The sequence below is a fragment of the Bidens hawaiensis genome, unplaced genomic scaffold (assembly GCF_021521415.1).
Source record: "Bidens hawaiensis isolate Kalapana, Puna unplaced genomic scaffold, B.hawaiensis_p1.1 tig00000512_1, whole genome shotgun sequence".
Lineage (NCBI taxonomy): Eukaryota > Viridiplantae > Streptophyta > Magnoliopsida > Asterales > Asteraceae > Bidens > Bidens hawaiensis.
The window spans coordinates 1,291,925-1,312,251 of record NW_027491033.1 but is presented as its reverse complement, the minus strand read 5'-3'; the positions used below and the strand labels follow the sequence as shown (position 1 = coordinate 1,312,251).

The 20,327-nt window shown below is 44.7% G+C and overlaps 2 protein-coding genes across 2 annotated transcripts; both read right to left on the bottom strand.

Annotated features, from left to right (window-relative positions):
• Nucleotides 1-15,868: 15,868 nt before the first annotated feature.
• Nucleotides 15,869-17,959, bottom strand: LOC143632527 (sulfiredoxin, chloroplastic/mitochondrial; the record flags this gene model as incomplete). The annotated part of the gene is made up of 5 exons (XM_077101025.1): nt 15,869-16,003; nt 16,684-16,877; nt 17,200-17,293; nt 17,717-17,750; nt 17,855-17,959. Coding segments are annotated over 4 exons (249 nt in total), but the record flags the coding sequence as incomplete, so codon positions are not given.
• A 389-nt stretch (nt 17,960-18,348) lies between these two features.
• LOC143632517 (uncharacterized) lies at nt 18,349-19,659 on the bottom strand. Its single transcript, XM_077101017.1, has 2 exons — nt 19,206-19,659; nt 18,349-18,704 (listed from the first exon to the last, which is right to left on the bottom strand). Exons 1-2 carry the CDS (start codon nt 19,657-19,659, stop codon nt 18,349-18,351), a joined length of 810 nt encoding a protein of 269 aa, XP_076957132.1.
• Nucleotides 19,660-20,327: the final 668 nt, after the last annotated feature.

Sequence of the window (20,327 nt, the reverse complement as noted above, 5' to 3'; positions counted from 1 at the left end):
AATCAACTTTTTAGATTCCAACAACTAATTTTATCCGCGCGTTTCAGCGGGGGCGGATTAAATGTATTACATGTTAGAAAAGCTAATGTGCATTGTAGCGAGTACGTGACGGGAAGCCGGTAGGCATCCGTTCAATGTGTTAGGCTATCCTCTATGGTGAGGGGCTTCGAAGCCCCTTCCCAGAGCCACGTAATCACCGGGGGCTTCAAAGCCCCAACCAATAATGCCCCGCTGTGGTTTAATGCCCATTGACGCCCATATATACATATATATATGTATGTGTGCGAGAGAGGTTGAGAGAGGAAAGTGAGGGGCCCACCAAATTTCCTTAATCGCGCCAGCCATTGCAATGGCCAAATCTTCCACGCCCCTGGTCCAACGGAGCCCCACTATGGTGTTCCGCGCCCAACGGCGCCCGCCACATCACCCAACGGAGCCCCATAGCGACCAGCCTTATTGTAAAAGTATTGCGGAAAATGTTCATTACCAAAGTTGAATGGTCCAAAAAGTAAAGATGTAAGGGTGAAAATTTCATTACTAAAGTTGATGAGTCAAAAAGTAAATATGTGAAACAAACGTTGAGGGGCCAATAAGTATATATGAGAGACTTGTGTGCAAATTAAAAGCTAGGCGTTGCGATTAGCACGCAATGGAAAATCGATCGGTATCGATTCAATTCTTAATTGCAAGTTATGTGGCAAAAGTTCTTAATGGTCAGAAGTAGAGTGTGTTTAGTTGTGTCTCTTAATAGTTTATCAAATTTCTTAATGGTTAAGTTTCAAAGACATGTTGAATGATTAAGAGAATAACTCTTAATCAGTCAGACCTCTTATTGATTCAACAAAAAATTGTCAAACAACCCTTTAAGGCGGTGTTTGGGTGGGCTTTAAATTTTATTTATTTGCTTATTTGATTTCTGAAAAACAAAAACACTATTGAAGAACTTCATTTTGAAGCTTTTGAAGGACCTTTGCTAAACACCTTTTGCTTTTTAAAAATCAAATAAGCAAATAAGCAAGTTTGAAAAGTCCACCCAAACACCCCCTAGTTATTACTTTTTGTTGAACGATTAACAAAACAATATATTAAAACCAAACACACGTCACCTCTAGCAAGAAGCTAGATAAACAAAACACCAAAAACAAAACCACCCGTACAAACAAGAACAACAAAGCCCAAAAGCCCTTATAAAAAATGAAACCGAACCACATTTCCCACGATAAAGTCGACCACTTGGATCTGTTACGCACCCCATAAAAAGCTCAACGTTTTTATTTCACCAATCAAATTTCTAAAGTTGGCCACGATAAAGTCAAACATCCCTTAGTACTAGACTTTAATTTTGGTGAAACAACGCTAAATTAGTAAAGCACATTAAAAACACGAAGAAGAGAATTTTAACCTTCCTTACTGAAGAAACACTAAGTGACCCGGTACAGATTATAGATAATCTGAGGGTTAAGTAATGTTTCCCACGAGAATGAGGTCCAACAGAGACAGTTGTTCTTCAGGGGACCAGCAAAACAAACACCGTAAGCTCGTCACTGAGAAGGGGGGGGGGGTTCCTCCTTGTGACCACCCTCCGGCGTGAGAATCAGACTAGATTGCTCTGAATATAAGTGTATATTAAGAGATTGCTAGATAACAGGATAGCAGATGATCTTACCATTCCAAGATGTTGGAGTATTTATAGCCGAAGGTAGGTTTCCTAGAAGGTACAGCCGGCTGAATAGTATTCCTGTTCTACCAACAGTGGACTATGCACAGGCCATACTGGTTGGTGGGTAGGTTACGGCCAACAGTAACAAAGTCGGCTGCACTATTCCACCAACTGTAGATTATGCACGTCCCACCTACTGTGGATTGTACGCAGGCCATGCTGGTTGGTGAATAGGTTACGGCCAACAGTAACACTATTCCACCAACTGTAGGCTGCGCATGCCCCACAGTAAGGGTTGGTGAGTAGGCAGCGGCTAATAGTGACAAATAGTGCTAGAGGGTGCTCCTCCTCGCACTGTTGTCGGTGAGCTGTCACCCTGTGATTGGCTCATGGGCTGTTCTGGTCAGATCGTCTGTCCTATCCATACCTTGGTAGGTATAGTACAAAAGATCTTTCAGAATCATACAGACTGGCTCATTTAGGCGGGATTGTTCCCGCCTTACTCATTCCTTCATGTGACTACTGAAGTAGCTTGTGTCTTGTGCGTGTAGCCCTGCTGCCTGCGGGTAGCCTTCCCTGATGGCTTGTATCCGCAACTGCGGGAACAGGCGGGGTACTTCACCATTGGGAGGCTTTCCCTGCGTGTACAGCTTGCGTACTGCGCGTAAGGTTCTCTGAGCATGGTGGGTCCTGCGGGAGCAGATGGCCTTTGCGCAGACGTCCCTGTTCAAGGTGAGTTCTGCGGGACCAACTGGGCTCTGCTGGGACCTACCTCTTCAAGTCCCCCCAGTCCAATGTTCTTCTCATGAATGTTTAATAAAGTGAGGTGAACATTTGGACTTTAAGCAAGGGGTTTTGAAAAGGGGTTTTTAGTTTTAAGGTTCTCCGTGGGGATTCTTCCCGCGGGTTTCCTAATGTCACTTGCAAAAATTCCTGATTTTTTTTTTTTTTGCTTGATCTTTGGGTATGATGCGGGTAGGTATGTAACCTTCTCGCAAGTCAGGAGCATTGAATTTCACTTGTATATATTCCCCATGGGGTTCTGGTGGTTTTCAACATAGTGATCAATTATGTTAAGACCACCAATTCCATCACGGAGTTTCAAACAATATAATTCTCAACGTTCCCGTTATGCGGGGATGTTATTCCTCTATCCGCAAGCATTGCTCAGAAGATCCTTCTTGGTTTCAATTCTCTGCGGGGCACAAGGTACGTGAAGGGTTTTGCCTTAACACTACCCGCGCTCGTCTTACGGTTACTTTACTTCCAAGGTACTGGGGTCCATTCCCTGCGGGTGCTAGGTATGTGAAGGTTTTTGCCTTTACACTGTACCCGCACCTGTCTTATAGTTACTTGGTTGCCCAGGTATTCTTGACTTCAATTCCCTGCGGGTGCTAGGTATGTGAAGGGCTTTTGCCTTTACACTGTACCCGCACCTGTCTTATGGTTACTTGTTTGCCAAGGTAAGGGGTATTTTCCCGCTTACTTTTTTGAATCTTTTTGAATTTTTTGAAATTCGAAAGGTTGGTGGAAAGATAAGAACAGTCCAAACCTCTGAAACGTCGTGCGACGGTTTCTTCTGACTGTGTCAAGACGTGCAGGAAGTTATGGTGACGTGACAGTACATGGTCATTCCAGACTCTTTTTCAGGCGCGTGGGCGCGATTTTTCGGGCGCGTGGCCGCAAAATTACTGGCACGCGTCCTTTTGACAGCTGTTGCCAGCTTGCTTTTTGCCACGCGTCATAGTTTCATTGCACCTTCAATTTCTCTCTCCTCCGCATTAAATTCACCGCATTAATTGCGATTAGTATATAAAGGGGGTGGAGGATCCTTTCTAATTCACACTTTCACATTTTCTCTTCATCTTTACAGCGATTTCCGGTGAATACTCTAATTAGTCGAGCATTCCCCTGAAATCGTTTTCTTCTTCCTTCTGCAAGATGTCTTCACATGATTTCGAGCCTACGACCGATGATAGGAGTACTGCTGGCGAGTGCCAGTGTGCTCTGCCCGGCGATCAGTACCGGTATGTTGTTAGGAAGTTCATGCTCGATCCTCTCGAGCCTGAGTTTCCTGAACCCCATCAGACCGTGTACGATGCCCCCAGAGGCAAGATCGGGGTTTATGCAGCATTCTTTGTCTATGGGAATCTTAGGTTCCCATTGACGAAGTTTGTTTACCGTGTCCTTGAGAGGCACGATGTTCATTTGACCGAGCTGCACCCTATGGCGGTCGCCAAGATTCGCCACTTCGAGTGGGTGTGCCGGATTTTGGGCATCGAGCCCCATGTGGACCGCCTGATGACCTTCTATACTTGGAGGTGCATCCAGGGGTGGTACACCCTGACAACCCGTATTAAGGGTTTAAAGATTTGTGCGACCGAGCGCAGTCTCCGATCGTGGAAGCGGGAGTTCTTCTACATATCCGCCCGCGCCGTCCCCCTTGCCATGAAGTTTAAAAATGGCCAAGCAATTCCGAGCCTTCACGCCCCCAACTACCAGGAGGCGGAATGGTTCTCGAAGATATCCCTGGTCCAATCTCCGGTTTACCGGTTTGCGGAGTCCGGGATGGTGATGTTGGGGATGAGCCGGGTGTGGAAGGAGGCGTCTCAGGTTCCCATCCTTCTCGAATACGGTTTGAACTCTATTCCTTATGGTATGTCTTGTCTTTTTTACTGATACGAGTTTGTCTTCTAACTGTTTCTTTTCTTTCAGAGGGGAACAATTTGGAGTCGCTCCTGTACCCGCGGGAAGCTGACGGTCCCGCGCGGATGGGTACTCGTGCTCTAGACGAGGGCGAGTTGCCCATCCTGGAACAGACGGCGGATCGGTTTGTGGAGGTCTATCCGCTGGGCCACGAGATCCTGAGCCACCGGCGGCCAGGTAAGGCGATATTCTACCCTCAATCCCTCAATGCTGTACCCGCTGCCGGAATTCATGACATCCCTTCTTCTGAGGAATCCGCAGATGGTCCTTCGCTGGTGCGGAAGAGGAAAGCTGCCGGCGGAAAGGGGAAGGAGAAGGTGGCCTCCACAGCCGATCCAGTGCTCCTATCTGACACTGAGTCAGATAGTGAAGAAGTGGCGGGGAACCCCGGTGGTGAGAAGACCACTGCTCCGGAGGTTACGACTGTTGCCTCCGGAGAACCAACGACGACGACGGCGACCGGCATCAAGAGACCGGCTCCATCGGGCTCGTCCCCGCCCGTCCGTACGTTCAGGCTCAAGAAAACCCGTAAGTACAAACGTCCTTTGTAGATTTCACTATAAATTTATTGAAACTTATCTTCTTGTGCAGGCGTGGATGTTGACGCATTCCAGGGTGGAGCGCAGGGGAGTACCTCTCCGCCAATGACGGTAGGCTCGGTCAGCCTACCTGAGGCGTCGACCCAGGCGCCTGCGCCTGCATCCGTTGGTCCAGTCGCTCACTCCTTTGAGCCGACTGTTCCCGCTGAGATGACGTCACCGCCGGCCGTGAGTGCGATTTTTACAGCATCCTTCACGGAGCCGGCGGTTACTGTTGCTGCTGCCTCCACGGCGGCAACCGCGGCGGATACCATGCCTCCGCCATCTACTGCGGCGGAAACAGTGCCGCCTCCGCCATCGTCCTCGACGGCCGAACCTTCAGGTACGCGCGAGGCTTCTCGCCAATCTTTGTTACCTTCCCATCTGCCTGACCTTTTGGATGGATTTCCCTTAGGTTCAGGTGATGGGTTCGGTGGCTATCGGCCTGTGATCGACCCTACAGGTGCGTAGGGTTCTTTTGGCCTTCATATATATATTTTTTTTTATTTCATCTTTTCCTAACTGCTTTGTTTCTTTTGCAGTGTCGGATTCCAATGAAGTGTATGTTCCAAGATGGAACATTCGCCGAGGAACAACCCTTCGTACCCCTGTGGAGTGCGTGGAATGGGCTCGTCACGCTGCTCCCAGTGGTGCGTTGGGGGAAGCCATGGCTAGCTACCAGGAGGGTAGGCTAAGCAATGAGCTTCGGGTTCTCCTCGCCCGGATGCAGCCGCGCGTCGAGCTGCTTTGTCGTGAAAACGACAAGTTAAAAGCAGCTCGCGCTAAAGAAGTAGCTCAGGCGCGGGCTATCCGGGAGGAGAACCAAAAACTCTCCGCAGCGGCTGCGGAGAAGGAGAAGGCCTTCAAGGCCCTCGAGGTTGAGGTTCAAGCGCGACTCGAAGCCCGCTCCAAGGCTGCCCAAGCTGTTAACGAACAGCTTCGGCTAGCTAAAGAGACTGCGAGGAACGCGACCGAGAGGGCCACCAAGGCTGAAGCTGTTGCTGAGCCTCTCCGCCTGGAGAATGAAGAACTTAAAGCCAAATTAGAGGCTCTTCAACAGGCTCATGATGCCTTGGCTATGGAGGATGCAAAGAAGCTTCAAGAGATCTTGGACCAGAGGGGCGTGCTTGCGCACACCGAGCGGAAGCTTAAGGGCGTTGAAGAGGCCGCTGCAAAGGATGTGCTTCTTGCCAATCTTAATAAGAGCGAAGCCGAACGCACCTGCACCCAAGCTCAAGCCGCCCTTCAAGAAGCTCTGGTTGCCAAGGAATGGCTTCTTCGAGAAGCGTTGCCTCAGGTATTTTAGCTTTGTCTTCACGCTTTCCTTTGTGACAGAAGTCTTACACTTGTACATTTTCTTTGTAGGTTGTGCATCGGGTCTTTACAGAGACATCTTACGACGATGCTATGAGCGCAGCCCTCAACGCTTCTCATGAGGATGGGGAGCGGACCGGCTTCCTGCTTGGTCTAGGGTTTGCTGAGAAAGGCGTCCCGCCTTCCAACTTCCCTTTATACAAAGCGGATACTGAAACTATTTACGACCAAGCAGTGAACCAGTATGCTGCCTTCCCACATCCGGTGGTGGAGAAGGTGAATGAAATTGCTGCTGCTGATGATGGGCTTGCTGTCCTTATAGCTTTCCTTGAACCGTCACACTCTGCTGATGGTGCGGGTCCAAGTGGAAGTGGTCCTGAAGCATGATCCAGAAGATCCCTTTCCACCACTAGCGTAGATATTTGCTTCTGTATTTCTTTTGTATGCGGGTATACACCCAGCAATGTTTGTAATATTCGAGTCTTGATGAAATAAAGAATGTGTTTGTCCTTTTCTTTGTTTATTTTACGCATGTTTACACTTAGCAATTTCTTAGATAAGTTAACTTTTTGACGTGGTAAATTATAAGTTTATTTTGCTTCCTCTTTCATGATTGTGCGGGTAGGACCGTCACTTGCACTTAGTAGGATGGCTAAACTTACATTTAACCTGCGTGGAAGTTTTCCTCATCTTTTCCTTTGAAATTTTCTAAGTGTTCAGAATAAGTTAACCTTTGAACGTGGTAGATGATAGGTTGAAGTTTTGCTTCCTTGTTCGTGATTTTGCGGGTAAGACCGTCACTTGCACTTACAAGGATGGCTAAACTTTACTTACATCTGACTTGCGTGTAGGTTTTCCTTAATTTTTTAACATTTTTAGCGTTAGTGTTTATGCGGGTTTTGCCGCCTTCCACACGCAACTACTTACTTCTTCACACATTGATGCGGTGAATACCGGCACATGGGAAGTTCATAAGTTAAAGGTAAGGCTATCAACACATTGTGAAAGGAGAATCATTTCCATTAGAAGTGGCTCTTAGGCCTTTTCTTTACAAGTTTGGAATTGATCTACATATAACATTTGCGTAATTGAGCTCCATTCCATGTTCTTTGGATGGGAGTGCCATCGAGCCTTTCGAGCCGGTATGCGCCCTTTCCCAGAACTTGTTTGATAACGTATGGCCCTTCCCAGACCGGGGCCAACTTTCCTAGGCGTTCTTGGTTCGAAGCCTCGTTGTTACGCAGTATGTAGTCTCCTTCCTTGAAGTTGCAGAGTTTTACCCGCGTGTTGTAGTACTTTTGCATTTGTCGTTTGTAATTCTCTTCACGCACTGCGGCTAAGTCTCTGCGTTCCTCGGTTAGCATAAGGTCTAACCGTCTTTCCGCATCATTGTCTTCTGGCTGGATCAAGACCCTTGGTGAGGGTAAACCAATTTCGACTGGGACCATGGCTTCAGTGCCATAAGTGAGACTGAACGGGGTTTCTCCCGTACTGGCCTTCTTCAGCGTTCTGTTTGCCCAAAGGACGTGCGGAAGCTCATCCACCCAGCCGGATCTGTGTTTCAAGAGTCTTTTCTTTATGCCTTCGACGATGCTTTTATTTGCTCTTTCCACCTCACCATTACCTTGCGGGTGTGCCACTGAGGTAAAGGTGTGGGTGATTTGAAGTTCTTTCAGCCACTGCTGTAGCTTCTTGTCAGCAAAGTTGGTGCCATTATCGCTCACCAAATTCTGTGGAAGTCCAAAACGTCAAATAATAAATTCCCAAATAAATTTTTTGATATGTTTTGCGGTTGTTTGGGCTAAAGGTTTTGCTTCTATCCACTTGGTGAAGTAGTCGATGGCTACCACTAGGAACTGAACATTTCCTGCTGCTGTGGGAAATGGGCCTGTCACATCGATGGCCCACTTCTGAAATGGCCACGAAGAAGTGACTGGAACCAATTCGTTTTTCGGGCGGTGCGTGTTGGGTGCGTGGAGCTGGCAAGACCTGCATTTTCTGATGTATGCCAGCGCATCCGTATGCATCCCCGGCCAAAAGTATCCCGCGTTGTTTAGCTTAGCTACAACAGCGCGTGGACCTGTGTGTACTCCACAGATGCCTTCGTGTACCTCCCTTAGGAGGTAGTCAGCATCTTGGTTGTCTACGCATCTTAAGAGTGGGCCAAGAAAGTTACGTCTGTAAAGGGTGTCATCGATGAGTTGATAATTCAGTGCTTTACAGCGTAGTTTTCTTGCTTGTGTTTTTGACTCTGGGAGTGTTCCTGCTGCAAGGTAATTTATTATTGGTGTCATCCACGTTTCTTTACCGGTTTGGATGACACAAATTTCCTTGTGCGGGACTGATGGTGCCTCGAGGAGTTCAATGCGGATGTCCTTTCCCAAGTGGGTGAAGGCTAGTGATGCAAGCTTGCTTAACGCATCCGCAGATTTGTTTTCGCTGCGCTTGACGTGTATGACTTTACAATCATTAAAATCACGCATAAGTCTTTTTGCCTGGGCGAGGTACAGGGCCATCGTGTCGTTTACAGCCGTGTACGTCCCATTTATTTGGTTGGCCACCAGCATGGAATCCACGTGGGCTTCCAAGTTTTTTACTCCCATCTTACGCGCAATTCTCAATCCGGCCAAGAATGCTTCATATTCGGCTTCATTATTCGTACTTGGAAAATCCAACCGAATAGCGTAAGTATATTCTTGGCCTGCTGGGTTGGATAATTTTAACCCTGCGCCTGAACCCTCGCTACTGGCTGCTCCATCAGTGTAGAGTCGCCAGACATCATTGATGTCCTGTGCTGGGGAGGGTTGAGCCTCCTCCTGGCACTCTTTCTCCCGCGAAGCGGGGACTTCTGCAATAAAATCGGCCAGGACCTGGCCTTTTATGGCTGGTCTTGGCTTGTACTTAATTGCATATTCTCCCAATTCAATTGCCCATTTGGCTAGACGTCCCGATAATTCGGGTTTGCCTAGAACGTTTGAGAGTTTGAAGTTGGTGAGAATGGTGATTGGGTGGCCCTGGAAATATCGTCTTAACCTGCGTGAAGCGTGTATAAGTGCTAAGACTAAGTGTTGGGAGTTCGATCAGGCGTGACCGAATCTCCTGAAAAGCTGCTTCCGCTTCTGGTGTCCAGCGGAAGTGCGTTTTCTTCAAGCAGTTTCTCAATGTTGACACGAAAGGAAACGACTTATCCGCATGGTTTGCCAAGAAGCGATTAAGTGCGACTAGTCGTCCATTCAGTGTCTGAGCATGTTTGATGGTGGTAGGTGATTCCATTTTAACAATGGCTTCGACCTTTTCAGGGTTCGCTCTGAAGCCATCTTTAGTAACAATGACTCCCAAGAACTTCCCTTCTTCCATCCCAAATGAACACTTGCTCGGGTTGAGCTTCATGTTTATCTTTCGGAGCGTGTTGAAAGTTTCTTCAATGTCTTTCAACATCGCTTCTGGCTCGAGGCTTTTGATGACCAAATCATCCATATAGACTTCCAAGTTTCTCCCGATTTGGGCATGAAACTCTTTGTCCATCAGTCGTTGGTACGTGGACCCCGCATTCTTAAGTCCGAATGGCATCATTTTATAACAAAATGTACCATCGGGCGTCCGAAATGCGGTTTTGTCCTGGTCATCTATGGCCATGTGGATTTGGTGGTACCCCTTATACGCATCCAAGAAGCATTTAAGGCGAAATGGTGCCAACGAATCCACCTTAAGATCAATTTCTGGTAACGGATAACAATCTTTGGGGCATGCTTTGTTCAAATCTTTGAAGTCTATGCACATGCGCCATTGTTTGTCATTCTCCGGTACCATTACGGGATTTGCAACCCATGTTTGATATCTACTAACGCGTACGATGCCTGCGTCAAGGAGTTCCTTGACTTGGGTTCTACACGCGTTAGTTTGTTCAGGCCCCATTACTCTGCGCTTTTGTACGACTGGCGTAACAGCCGGATCGCACTTGAGCTTATGCTCCGCCTTACTTCGAGGTACACCAGTCATGTCAGCTGGTGCCCACGCAAAGATGTCAGCGTTTTTCTGCAGTAAGCGTTTGAGTAAGGTGCGGGTGGGATCAACGATTGTTGGTCCAATGGTAACGGCCTGGTCGGGGTATTTGCCATTGAAGGCCCATTTTTCTGGTTCGGTGATGGTTGGTTTAGCCATTTTCGGTTTGGGTTTAGATGAGACAGATGCGATGCATACCTGGGGGATGCCAGTGATCATCGCTACACCCTCAGCTGTTGGTCATCCCATCATGCCGTGGACTGAAGATACCACGGCGTTGAATCTTGCCATCCCGTCTCTTCCGAATAGGATGTCGTACGTGTGGTGTGGCTTTCTCATAACGACAAAATCCACGTCTTCCGTGCGTGAGTGATTCCCATCGGTAAGAGTAACGGGGAAAGATAGGATACCCAGGGGGTTTCTGTACTACCATCAAACCCTTCCATTGAAGCGTAGACCGTTTCCAAGCGTTCTTTGTCTTCATCGTCCAGCTTGTCAAAGAACTGCCTGTACATCACTGTCGACGAAGCACCGTTGTCAGCCAGAGTGCGGGAAGTGATGTAATGCCCCAGCTGGCTTTTGATGACGATGGGGCCTTCTTTGCTGGGGCCTCCTGGCACTCGCGGGAAGCGCACCTCCGCTTCCTTCCACGCGCATGGTTCTATCATTCGTCTTTTTCTTCCTCTGACCTTGCCATGAACCATGTTGATGCTGATGTCGACGGGCTTTCGTCCGTTACCTCTGTACCGGTTGTCATTCCTTCCTCCCTTCTTGATTGATGCCACGAGATGCGCAAGTCTCCCATCCTTGACAAATATCTCAACAATATCCTTCAGGGTTGTGCACTCTTCAGTACCATGACCCTTTGTCCCGTGGGAATCACAGGATTTGCTTTGATCCGCATTAGGTTTCTGCCGGATCAATGGGGCTTTTGGCCATGGCAATTTTTCCGTGGCAAATATCTCCGTGACGCTCTTGGTGAGTGGCGTCCACCGGTGTTTTCGGTTTGAAGGGTGTGTGTTGTCCCTTCCGCCAACAAGAGGGCGGGAGCTGGATGAGGTGTCAAAGTTTACCCTTGACTGCCAAATACCTAGCCGCCTCTTTTTGTTCTGCCGGGCGATCCTTACGTTGTTCTCCCTTGTCCTCTGCGTGTAGAGGTGTGTGCTCTGAGGAAGATCTCTTCCCAGCTGCTTCTCCGTCTCGGCAAAGCGCTTGGCTGCCGTCATGATGGCATCCCATGTGGATGGCATGCCGTCCTTACCCGTCAATGTGCGGATAAGCTCTGGGTACTCGGCGCCCTGGATGAAAGCAGCGCGAACAAGATCTTCACTTACGTTGCCCAGACTCAGCTTCTTGGAGTTGAAGCGGGTGATGAAGTCTAGTAAAGATTCATCTTCCTCTCTAACGCAGTTTAGGATCGTCCACTGCTCTTCCGTATACTTCCTCTGCTGGCTGAAGTGCTGGCTGAACTTGTTCTGAAAGTCCGCCCAGTCATATATGTGGTGGACCGGTAAACGATCGAACCATGCCCTGGCTGCTCCGACCAGAGTCATCTGGAACATGTAACACCACGTGGGTTCCGTCCAGTTACTGACGGTAGCCCCCGCAATGAACCTGTTCAAATGGTCGTCTGGGTCGGATAGACCATCATAAGTGCCAATGTTGGACATTTGTTTGGCACTTCTCGGGGCGATTGCTTCCGCAATATCCCTTGCAAATTTTGACTTTCCTGCATTGGTAGCAGTTGGTCAAAAGGTTTTGGAGAAGTCACGCGGGTTTCTCTCCGCATTTGTTGGCTTAAAGGCTTCCCCAAAATTCCTTTTTGGCTGGGAGTCCGTTTCCTTACGCTTCCCTTTCGCCTTATGGCGAGGGTTTGCGTCGGTATCGGACTCCTCCCTCTCGTCGTCTGAGTACTCGCCCTCGCTGTTCATAATGAGGTGTTGGCGAGTACTGCCGAATTCGTCAGCCTGTTGAACTGAGCGCAAGCGTTCGTCCAATTCGGCCTGGAACTCCTTTTGACGTGCTTCGGCCCACGCCTTCACTTGATCTAGTGTTTGGCGAGGGACCCTCGTTCGTCTTTCCAGCTGGGTATCGGTGAACCCTAGTGGGATATTTACTGCACTTGCCCCGGCCTGGGTAGTCGGGGTAGTGTTCGTAAGGATTGTATAACCGCCGGTGTTCCCCCCAGTTGCTGGGGTTGTTACCGGGGTTTCTTGGTCGGTTACTGGCCTTTGGATCGGAGTAACGTTAACCATTTCTTTAGAAAATTTGAAAAAACTAAATTAGTTCTAGCTTTTATGCACGGATGGCGCCAATGAAGAAACACTAAGTGACCCGGTACAAATTATAGATAATCTGAGGGTTAAGTAATGTTTCCCACGAGAATGAGGTCCAACAGAGACAGTTGTTCTTCAGGGGACCTGCAAAACAAACACCGTAAGCTCGTCACTGAGAAGGGGGGGGGGGTTCCTCCTTGTGACCACCCTCCGGCGTGAGAATCAGACTAGATTGCTCTGAATATAAGTGTATATTAAGAGATTGCTAGATAACAGGATAGCAGATGATCTTACCATTCCAAGATGTTGGAGTATTTATAGCCGAAGGTAGGTTTCCTAGAAGGTACAGCCGGCTGAATAGTATTCCTGTTCTACCAACAGTGGACTATGCACAGGCCATACTGGTTGGTGGGTAGGTTACGGCCAACAGTAACAAAGTCGGCTGCACTATTCCACCAACTGTAGATTATGCACGTCCCACCTACTGTGGATTGTACGCAGGCCATGCTGGTTGGTGAATAGGTTACGGCCAACAGTAACACTATTCCACCAACTGTAGGCTGCGCATGCCCCACAGTAAGGGTTGGTGAGTAGGCAGCGGCTAATAGTGACAAATAGTGCTAGAGGGTGCTCCTCCTCGCACTGTTGTCGGTGAGCTGTCACCCTGTGATTGGCTCATGGGCTGTTCTGGTCAGATCGTCTGTCCTATCCATACCTTGGTAGGTATAGTACAAAAGATCTTTCAGAATCATACAGACTGGCTCATTTAGGCGGGATTGTTCCCGCCTTGCTCATTCCTTCATGTGACTACTGAAGTAGCTTGTGTCTTGTGCGTGTAGCCCTGCTGCCTGCGAGTAGCCTTCCCTGATGGCTTGTATCCGCAACTGCGGGAACAGGCGGGGTACTTCACCATTGGGAGGCTTTCCCTGCGTGTACAGCTTGCGTACTGCGCGTAAGGTTCTCTGAGCATGGTGGGTCCTGCGGGAGCAGATGGCCTTTGCGCAGACGTCCCTGTTCAAGGTGAGTTCTGCGGGACCAACTGGGCTCTGCTGGGACCTACCTCTTCACTTACAATTTAAATACTATACTTTATACAAATTGCTAGATCTAGTAATCATAAACATTTGAATTCGACCAAACCATTAAAATTGAAGCAAGTCGGCTGGTTTAAAATGGGTACGATCCGGTTTTGAGTTTGCTCGCTAGTCCCATAACTTATTTGTAGTGGCTTACCTATGAAACTTGAACTCACTTATTAAATGGAACCCACCATTTTAACATTTTCTTATAGTTTTCTTATTTTAGCAATGTACAACTATTTGTGCATGTTTTAATCATGAGTCATCTTTAGACCACACGTGACGGTAACTAAGCCCAACCCGACATTTTCTGACACGTGACATCCTAACCAAGAATAACTAGTTTTGCAAACATAGTGGCGTAGTGAAAAATGCCTTATAACTAAGCTCCAAAACTAAGTGGTGTAGCGGTAACTAACCATGTGATTGGACAACCAACCCACACAACCTCGTGTATGTAACGAGCCCCGGCAAAAAGAGCATGAAACCGAGGGGGGCACGGTGTGTAGCTCGTTTTCCTCTAACATGAACACTATGTGTGGTCTTATTAAATATACATCTATGCTTTAGAAAAAAATTTGGTTAAAAATAGTCTTACTACGTCAAATTGGCTTGTTCAGCCAATCCACTATTAAAATGGAACTTAAACTCACTATTTAAATGGAACCTATCATTTAACATTTTTCTTATAGTTTTATTCATTTTAGCGATATACAACTATTTGTGCATGTTTTAATCCTGAGTAATCCTTAGATTACACATGGTGGTAACTAAGCATAATCAGACGTTTTCTGACAAGTTTCATCCACTCAGTAATGACTAGTTTTTCAAAAAAATGACGTAGTGGTACAATGATCCATAACTAATCTCAAAACTAATTGGTGTAGCGGTAACTAACCATGTGATTGGACAACCAACCCGCACAACCTCGTTGTGTATACAACGAGCCCCGGCAAAACGAGCACGAAAGTGAGGGGGGCGTGGTGTGCAACTCGTTGTGAAGCTCGTTTTCCTCCCAACACGTGACCACCACGTGTGGTCTTATTTAATTATGAAAGTCAAAATATATCTATGCTTTAGAAAAAATATCAGTTCAAAATTGGGTTGTTCAGTCGATCCAATTATCTAAGCTGGCTTGGTTAGTCGTTTTTTTGAAACCATAGCTAATTGTTCACTATAGATTTTCATTAAAGTTGTTTGATCGGATCGTAAACACCATTATAATTTGTGACTCACAGACGAAATCGTTAAATGGTTCTTTGGGGTTAGAAAAAAACATAAACGTGTCTATAATCGGTAATATGCTCATTTATATTCTTTTTATCATGATATCGTCTTTATGATAACAAATGCCCTCCTGTTTGTGTGATACGGCCATATTTGTTTTGTACCCTTTCAATATGTAGGTGTGACCCCAAAGGAGATCTTTTGTAGCTAGTCAATTTTCTAACTTTTAAAACATATCTTAGAAACTTTTATGGCTAAAGAAAAACAATATACTGATATGTATAAATGGTTAGTATTGGTTAGGGTTGTTCACGAGCCGAGCCGAATCGAGCGAGGGCTTGCTCGTTGCTTGGCTCGTTTTAAATCGAACCGAGCCGAGCGGCTCAAATTCGAACCGAGTATTTTCAGAGCATTTTTCGAGCGGTATCGAGTGAGTTCGGAGCATTACTTTTTTTTCCCCTTTAAATTCTTTAATAATAAACAAGTTTGAAGTTCAATATGATGTGCATGAAAATAAATTAATAGTGTTTATAAAAAACTAGTAGCAACTTGTAATTTTGATAAAATTAAAGTTTGAAGTTGGGTACAATGTAATAAAACAATTAATAATTAAAAAGTAACTATTTATATAAATATATATGCATAAATATATAACTTATTTTTATAATTATCTTTAATATTGAAAACTAAATATAATTATTTTTTATATTTATAGTACTATAAAATATTATAATTAACATATATAATATTCAGTTTGCCAATATTCAAGATAATTATTAGAACAAAATATATATTTATGAGTATAAATATATATAAAATGAATTAAAAATATTCGAGCCGAACCAAACCGAACGGACCTTTGCTCGTTGCTTGGCTTGTTTTCAAACCGAACCGAGCGGAGCGGCTCGTTTACAATCGAGCGGAAAAACGAGCGATCATTTCTCGAGCAAATTTTGAACGAGCGGCGAGCGAGTTCGAACGACGGGCGGTTTGGACAACCCTAGTATTGGTTAGAAGTTGGAATAAGTAACAATTCTAAAAATCGTGAGAAATATGGGCTGCGTGAAGCCGGAGTAACTTACGTATAAGTGAGATACCTGACATGCCGAATCGAACCTTCCCAACTTAAAACCATCAGTTTGGCTTTATGTTTTCCAAAAACTGGTTTCAGTTTGGTTTCGGTTTTGTATATACTTTCCCCCGAAAAGAACTGAACAAAGCTCGTTTAACATGGTTTGTTAAAGCAACGAATTGAAATAATACTTAAAAGCGTTTAACGTTAGTCCAACAACTTGTATTAAATAAGTCAACTATCTATAGTTTTGGCAGCTAGAAACATGAAGGCCTGAACTCTGAAGGAGGATGTTGACCCACAATGAAGATAAGTGATTTGGGTTGGTGCCGTAGTGATGGTTGACGATTAAGACAAGCGGTTAAGGTTGGTGACCAAGAGAATGATCCTAAAAACTGAGCGACTAGTGAAGGCGATGTTGACGAAAATCGATTCGTACTCCACCAGGTTTTATGTAGTAGTGGTTTTGTTTTTGTGAGCTTTAGATAGGATTCCCGCGATTGTATGCATGCCAAGGAGAAGACGAGGAAATGGTGGTGGAGGACGATACGTCATACGTGGTAGCAGTTTATTTTTCATACAAAAGTGTAGTAGGTCTTAGGTGGTGGTAATAGATGTGTGTGACTGCATAAAGTCTAATACATTTCAAGATTAATAAAGTGACACTCAAGCTGTCCAAAAAAGCGGATGTCGATAGTTTCTCTTTCATATAATATGATGCAAAATGTGATAGTATATTGGTTTCTATGCCATGAACATGTTCGGTAACTATAAGATAGTGTATATAGACTAGAGAAAATAATATCATCAACTATATGTACATGTTTTCTTAAGTAGCTAAAATTGTTAACGATTTTACAGATAAACATTTGAACACGAAAGTGTTACCAGATAAGGTGGAACATCATCGTCAGTTTCATAAAACAGTTGTCTTCACCATGCTCGCCTCAACGAAGGTGATGCCTGTTAAATATGCAAGAACAATGGTGAACTACTAAAAGAGAAACGGCTCGATTATAGCATAAAATCTTCAAACTAATTTTATTTTCTTTTCTAAAATAAACTTTTATTACTATTAAAATCATATTTGACACACTAATAGTTATACACACAAAAAATAATAATAAATAAAAAATCTAATAACTTTAGACGGAAATTGTTTCTGGTCAACTCAAACCAGACCTCACTCATTTTAACCTGTCCAAATTTAGCCATTTGAAAGTGTTGTAGTTTGTGAGCTCCAAATAAAAAGTTAACCAGCAATATAGTAAATCGAGGATATTACCTTAAAGTTTCTTTAGTTCCATGTCGTATCTTGCACCGGATGGTTGGAAGGCCTAAGCGTTGATGAGCCTCGAAACGATGGCATCCTGAAAATCCTAATTCAGGTATATAATTAGACGAGTTTAAAGCATAGTTGTCAATAGTGACAACAGCTACCTATATGCTATGTAGCGATAGCTATGAAACAGTGGGCGCTATTTGATGTTTAGCGATAAGGTATTATAAAATTCTTTTAAATGCTTTACAATGAAGTACTCCACCAAAATAGCTTATAAATAAAAATAATTTAAAAATGCCAATGGTCGTTATTTCACGCTATTTGGTCGCTACAGACCACTTAACGCTAACCTGCCGCTACGCTATTCGCTATAAAGGGCACTACGGGCACTTTTGACAACTATGGTTTTAACTACAAGTTACTCATTTTACTATTATAATCTTCGTCACCATTAATCAAAAACAAAAATAATTTTACTAATTCATCAATTAATAAATTAGAAGCAAACTTGGGTTCATACCATAGTAAGCGCCATCAACCTCAAGCACATCAATCTGCAAATTCAGATGAAAAGAACAAAATGATAGTCAATTTATTTAAGAATAAAACAAAAACGACGGGTAAATAAGTATGATCTTAGATAATGGGTGGTGCTTACAGGAACTTGAAGGCCAATTTGGGCAATACTATCCATTAATTCTTGGACCTTGTGTGGATCGTTGGATCTGGTACGCATTAAGGGTCTCCGAATTTGATTAACAAATCACATCCATACAAACATGCCACGTTGCGTTTCTACCAATATCTCCGTGCCATTTTAACTGGATTAATTATTATGGATAATTAATATGAATGGTTGTTTCTCATAAATTGGTGGTGGGTGTCGTAACTCGTAAGGCCTAAAGGTGATAGGGCTTGGTTGAGCCCTAAGTGAGCTAAGCAAAATCTGATATGTAGGCGATGACATGGCTATGAATCAAGCCCCTTAACCAAGCCCAGAGGGTGTAGTGGTCCAGGTGATCAGGGGCTTGATCAAGTTATTTATTTATTTAATTATTTTAAATAAGACATTAAATAATAATATAAAACATTACATTAATAATAACATAAAACATTACGTTGATACTAGTCTAATACAAGATCATCGGGTCTTCAATCCCACAAATGCTCGACCAACTCATGCCGAACGTTGCCATGTAACTCACGGCTCTTTATGATATTTATGTTGGCGAGTCGTTGTTCATTGGTGATCGTCGATTCTTGTCTTGGAATATCACCTTGGTAGTTTTGACAAATAGCTTTACCCTCGTTTTCTAGTATCATGTTATGTAGGATTATACACGTGATGACGACTTCCGTTATCTTCTCCCTTGCCCAAAATCTTATTGGATTCGCCAACATTGCCCATCTTTTCTTTAGGACTCCAAACGCCCTTTCAATATTTTTCCTCGCTGATTCTTGTTTCTTCGTGAAGTACTTTCGTTTGTCAGAAACTGGAGCCGCGTAAGCTTGAACAAGTATCCCCCATTCGTTGTAAATACCATCAACGAGGTAGTACCCGTACTTGAAATGTTCTCCATTTGCAAAAAAAAGCTTGAGGGGGTTCTACCCGTCGATAAGGTCATCGATTATCGGTGACTGATCTATAACATTGAGGTCATTATTAGACCCGGCAACCCCAAAGAACGCATGCCAAATCCAAAGATCCTGTGACGCCGCCGCCTCAAGTACAATAGTAGGGCCGGAGTGATCACCTCGATGGAATTGACCTCGCCAAGCAGTGGGACACATAGCCCAACCAACATGCATACAATCAAGGCTACCGAGCATCCCGGGGAAACCATGTTTTTCACCGTGCACCTCGTATATGCGTTGGATATCATACATTGTTGGTCTACGTAAGTATCTCCGCTTGTATAGCGATATGACCCATATATATAATTATTAAAGTTATATAAGTTATGTAAATATTTGAAAAATATATAAACAAACGTAAAAAAAATATATACCTCTACAAAAGTGGTTGAGCGCATCGCGTCCGGTCTTTTTAGCCATTTGTAGATACTCGTCCAACATGTCCGATCCAACACCATACGCTAGTTGCCGAAGAACGGCGGTAATTTTTTGAGTAGCCGTGAACCCAGGCTTACCTTTAGCGTCATCCCTTTGTTGAAAATACTCAAAGTGCTCTGGCAAGTCATTTGCTAGACGCATCAATAATCGTCTAGCCATTCGAAAACGGGTTCTAAAACTATCCTCACCATATGTGGGATTGGAACTAAAATAGTGACGTATCAAAGTTTCGTTAGCGGTCTTTCGATCACGAATACGCGGTTGGCGGAACAATGGGGCTCGGGGGCGATTTTGATCTCTCAAAAAGCTTATCGTCGTTTGAACCGCTTGACAAATGAGTTCGTCTTCTTCGGTAGAATAGGAAGACAAAGACGATGACGACGATGCCATTTATAAATATATAAATAGAAGTTTTGATAGAGAAAATGTATGGTTTGAGTTTTTATAGAAAGTGTGGATTTGTATTTATAGGTAAAAAAAATAAAAATAAAAAAAATTAAATATTTATGACTGGCCAATGGTAAGGTTAACCAGTCAACTCACCTCCAACGGCTATATTGCCCCACGACCACAGCCACGCCGGCCGGCCGCGCCCGCCTTCACCTAAGGGGTGTAGCGGTGTTCGCGAGCCACGTAGGCGGCCGCGCCCACCCCTCACCCCCACTACCCTCAGTCTTAATTGAGTCAAGTGGACCACCTCAATAGTTCGACAACCTTTATTTATTTATTTTTTATTGGTTAAATGTCTTCTTTTTTAGTTTTTTTATTTTCAAATTCGTAACGACATTTTGATTTTTGTTTACCGAATTTGTGTCGATTCATTGTCAACATCCAGGACTAACAACGCCCGGGTTTTACCGAACTTCATTTTAGTTACGGTACCGTAATAAATGTAAACAAAATCGACAAAATTCGCGTTGACCCATCACCGAAACGCTTGGATTTTACCAGTGCTAGAATACGAGTCGATTCGCCAATGCTACGATCGGGTTTTATCAATACCCAAGTTTACTGACGGAATAAACATTGTTTTAAAAATTATAATATGTTATATGAGT